The sequence below is a fragment of the Grus americana genome, chromosome 22, assembly GCF_028858705.1.
Source record: "Grus americana isolate bGruAme1 chromosome 22, bGruAme1.mat, whole genome shotgun sequence".
NCBI lineage: Eukaryota > Metazoa > Chordata > Aves > Gruiformes > Gruidae > Grus > Grus americana.
The window spans coordinates 7,822,574-7,826,910 of record NC_072873.1 but is presented as its reverse complement, the minus strand read 5'-3'; the positions used below and the strand labels follow the sequence as shown (position 1 = coordinate 7,826,910).

Genomic DNA, 4,337 nt, shown 5'->3' with positions numbered 1-4,337 from the left:
TACTTCAAAAGAGCCTCCGTGGCCTAATGGTCATGTCAGAAATGAGGAAATGAAACGACCGCATTGACGGAAACCAAAACACAACCTGTGCCATTAGGGAGGATGTTTTGCTGTGGAGGTGAAGTCTGTTGGAAAATTACTGACGCGTGCAGTGACTATGCGCCGGGGCGGTGCAGGAGCAGTATAAAAGTGGGTCCTTCTCCTCACTCTCTCATCCACTCCTCTCGCCTCCACCTCCTTGGGAACAAGGTGACTCTGAAGCTCTTTCTTGTCTTCCTCAGCCGCCTCCTCCTCTTTCTCCTCTTCCTTTTCCTCCTCCTGTTTTGGGATTTCTCTGCCCATACCTGCCTCTTTGTGCAATGCTGGGTCTCGAAGCTGCTTTACTTGGGAGAGGGAAGGAAGCGGTATGTTTGGCATGGAGCGAGGTTATGGATTTGCTGAGATGTCTCCTGAGCTATGGGCTAGGTGGGGAGCTCCCTGGGCTTCGCTGCACTTGGCAGGGCTCTTTTGGGCTGAGGGTAAGGATGTCTGGAGGTGGTGGGGTGACAGGCTGCTCTTCAACCACCTGTTTTTCCCTGTCCTCTCTCCCAGGTTCACCTCCACCTCTGAGACATGTCCTGCTACAACCAGTGCCTGCCCTGCCAGCCCTGCGGCCCGACCCCGCTGGCCAACAGCTGCAACGAGCCCTGCGTCAGGCAGTGCCAGGACTCCACCGTCGTCATCCAGCCCTCCCCCGTGGTGGTGACCCTGCCCGGCCCCATCCTCAGCTCCTTCCCGCAGAGCACCGCCGTGGGATCCTCCACCTCCGCTGCCGTTGGCAGCATCCTCAGCTCTGAGGGAGTGCCCATCTCCTCCGGGGGCTTTGGCCTCTCCGGCTTCGGCCTCTCCGGCTTCGGCAGCCGCAACTGCGGCAGGAGGTGCCTCCCCTGCTAAAGCCGCTGGCGATGGTGCTGGAGAAGGGATCTACCTCATTTCCCTCTTTTGACTCATTAAATTCCGTTGCATCCCAGCCCACTCTCTCTGTCGTCCTTTCCGCTGCAGGTGCTCTCCCAAGATGGCCAGGGAGGCAGATGTTGCTCAGGGGCTGATTTTGGGAGGGGGTTTTTGGGGAGGGCTGTGCACTGATCGTCAAGACAGGCTTGCACTGAGTATGCTTGGTCGTGTGATCCTCTAGTTTCTAAATTGGTCTGCCTTTTCCGGACCGGATAGAATTACCCTACGTTTGACTACCAACCACTTGGCTGTGCACACCTTTTCTTTTTCCTTGGACAGCTCAACATTGTGATGCCAGTAGTCAGGAGGGAGTGTGGCATTGACAAGACATAGGCACTCCTAGCTTCCCCGGAGACGCCAGGAGAACCCATCCTAAGCACAGCATTCTCAAAGGGAGCGACACAGTGCAGTGGGCTGCCTTATCCTAGAACCATATCGTCATACAGTCGTAGAATGACGTTGGTTGCAAGAGACCTTTAACGATCGTCCAGTATAATCCCCCTGCCATGGGCGGGGACATCTGTCGCTACATCACATTACTCAAAGTTCCATCCCACCTAAACTTGAATACTTCCAGTGGTGGGAGATCCCATCCTTCTCTGGGAAACCTTTGCCAGTCTCTCACCACCTTTGTTGTAATAATTTTCTTCCTGATGGCCAATCCACCTCTGCCCGATTTCAGTTTAAAGTTGCTGCCCCTTGTCCTATCCTGACAGGCCTTGATAAAAAGTCTCCCTCCGACTTTTTATATTGGAAAGCTGCAACACTATCCCTGCGGAACCTTCTCTTCTCCAGGCAGAACAACCCCAACCCCCTCAGCCTTTCTTCACAGGAGAGCTCTTGCATCCCTCTGACCCTTTTGGTAGCCCTTCTCTGGACCTGCTCCAACAGGTCCATGTCTTTTTTGCACTGGGGACCCCAGGCTGGATGCACTACTCCAGGTGGGGTCTAACGAGAGCGGACCTGAGGCAGAGCATCGCCTCCCTTGGCCTGCCTGCCATGCTTCTTTTTGTGCAGCCCAGGACACAACTGGCTTTCTGGGCTGCAAGCGCACAGTGCTGGCTCATGTCCAACTTTCAACCTCCAGTAGCCCCAATTCTTTCTCTGCAAGCCTGCTCTCAACCATTTATCCCCCAGTCAGTATTGATATTGCCCCAAGCCACGTGCCAGATCTTGCGCTTGGCCTTGGTGAAGGTGCTGAGTTTCACATGGGACCATTCCTCCTCATGCCTGTCAAGATCCCTCTGGACACCATCCCTTCCCTCAAGTGAATCAGGTGCATCCTTCAGTTTGATGTCATGCACAAACTTGCTGAGGGGGCGCTCAACCCCACTACCTATGTTGTCGATGAAGATATGAAATAGTATTGGTCCCACTACGGGCCCCTGAAGGACGCAACTCGTCACTGGTTTCCAATTGCACATTGAGCTGTTGACTATAACTCCACGGATGCAGTCCAAGTGCCCTTGGGGGGCACTCTCAGTTGCAGGTGAGGAAGGCATCTCTGACTCCACCAGAGCCCCTGGCCATCAGGCCCAGCTTTGCTGAGCCTCTGCCCGGACGTGCCCTCTTGGCCTCGCTGCACGTGCTGCGGAAGGGGCACATGGGCACTGCTGACCTTGGTTGGTTGGCTGGTTGGTTGGCTGGTTGGTTGGTTGGTTGGTTGAGGAGCCTGGGCTGTGGAAGGCCCTGGGAGGGCAGCAGCTGCACAAGATATTGGGGAGTGGACAAGAGGGGAGAGGAATAGAGGGGAGAGGATTGGCAGCAAGTTCTTTTGCCCTGGCTGTCACTGTTCCGCGGGAGGAGACACGAGCAGAAAACGGCCCCAGAGGACAGCAGGAGAGGCAACGGGGGAACCAGGCTGTACCAAAGGTCGTTTTCTTCACAGCAGCCCACATGGTGATGCGCTTTACATGCGTGGCAAAACCGGTGCAGGTAACACACCACAGCTTCAGCTGCTGCCGCGCAGCGCTTGCACAGCATCAAAACCATCTCTCTTTCTCACTCTGCTCCCCCCGCAGTGGAGTCTAGCGGTGGGCAAGCTGCTGGGAGGGGACACAGCCAGGATGGGGGACCTGAATTGACCAAAGGACTAGTCCATGTCATGTTAACATCATGCTCAGCAATCAAAGTGTGGGCAGTGTTTCCAAAGTAGCTCTTCTTCGGAGACCGGCTGGGCATCGATGCGCTGGTGCTTCGTGGTGGGTGATTGCTTTTGCATGAGCTCTTTTTTTCCCTTTTGCCCCTTCCCTCCTTAGACTGTGCTGATCTCGACCCCAGGCTATTTTGCTGTCTTGCTCTTCCAATTCTCCCCCATCCCACTGGGACAGCAGAGCGAGCGAGAAGGGCCAGTGGGTGTTAAGTTCCGTCTGGGGTCGACACCACTCACGCCCACAGGCAGCGCACGTGCCCCTTGCCCTGCTCCGGCCCCGTCTGTGCCCAGGGCTTCCTGGGAAAGTGACTGGAGAGAGGGAGGCGGAGGGTATGGGCTGAGTGTCTCAAAGCGCAAGGTGACACATGTCCACCCAGAGCAACTTGTCTCTGCCTGCCTGTCTTGGGAGAGCATCTGCAGGGGAAAGGATGGCACAGAGGCGTGGGCTGGGATGCAGGAGAACTTTAATGAGTCAAAAGAGGTCGCTCTGAGGGGAGGTCCTGGTTCACGGAGCACAGGGGTAGAAAAGAGTCTGTGCCCCATTGCTGTGGCAGAGATCCCACCAGGTGTCCATGTGCATGGCCCACAGAGGCGGCAACGGGGCCAGCAGGTCCTCCCTAGGCTGGCTTTGTGGGGCTCACAGAGCAGAGGAGCACAAGAGAACAGGAACACGGGGGGTAAAGGAGAGAGCGGAAGAGGGGAAAGGCAGGCATGGGCCGTGCTTTGCGAGAGCCCAGGCTGGCCCCGTCCTTCTGCAAGGGGTACTGCGGTTGCTCAGCCCCTCTGGAAGCATCAGCACCATGCTCCCTCGCCAGTCCGGTACCATCCTGTGGTTCCCTGGGGGCCTTCTCCAGCACCATCGCCAGCGGCTTTAGCAGGGGAGGCACCTCCTGCCGCAGTTGCGGCTGCCGAAGCCGGAGAGGCCGAAGCCGGAGAGGCCAAAGCCCCCGGAGGAGATGGGCACTCCCTCAGAGCTGAGGATGCTGCCAACGGCAGCGGAGGTGGAGGATCCCACGGCGGTGCTCTGCGGGAAGGAGCTGAGGATGGGTCCGGGCAGGGTCACCACCACGGGGGAGGGCTGGATGACGACGGTGGAGTCCTGGCACTGCCTGACGCAGGGCTCGTTGCAGCTGTTGGCCAGCGGGGTCGGGCCGCAGGGCTGGCAGGGCAGGCACTGGTTGTAGCAGGACAT

The 4,337-nt window shown here is 57.4% G+C and overlaps 2 protein-coding genes across 2 annotated transcripts; one reads left to right on the top strand and one right to left on the bottom strand.

Annotated features, from left to right (window-relative positions):
• Positions 1-612: 612 nt before the first annotated feature.
• Positions 613-933, top strand: LOC129195291 (feather keratin 1-like). The gene has a single exon (XM_054801098.1). It carries the CDS (start codon positions 613-615, stop codon positions 931-933), a length of 321 nt encoding a protein of 106 aa, XP_054657073.1.
• Positions 934-4,016: 3,083 nt separating this feature from the next.
• On the bottom strand, positions 4,017-4,337 carry LOC129195294 (feather keratin 1-like). The gene has a single exon (XM_054801100.1). The coding sequence runs from the start codon at positions 4,335-4,337 to the stop codon at positions 4,017-4,019; it is 321 nt and encodes a 106-aa protein (XP_054657075.1).

Bases quoted from the DNA above. Each gene is read 5' to 3' on its own strand.
- LOC129195291 (XM_054801098.1), top strand. From the start codon at position 613: ATGTCCTGCTACAACCAGTGCCTGCCCTGCCAGCCCTGCGGCCCGACC.
- LOC129195294 (XM_054801100.1), bottom strand. From the start codon at position 4,337: ATGTCCTGCTACAACCAGTGCCTGCCCTGCCAGCCCTGCGGCCCGACC.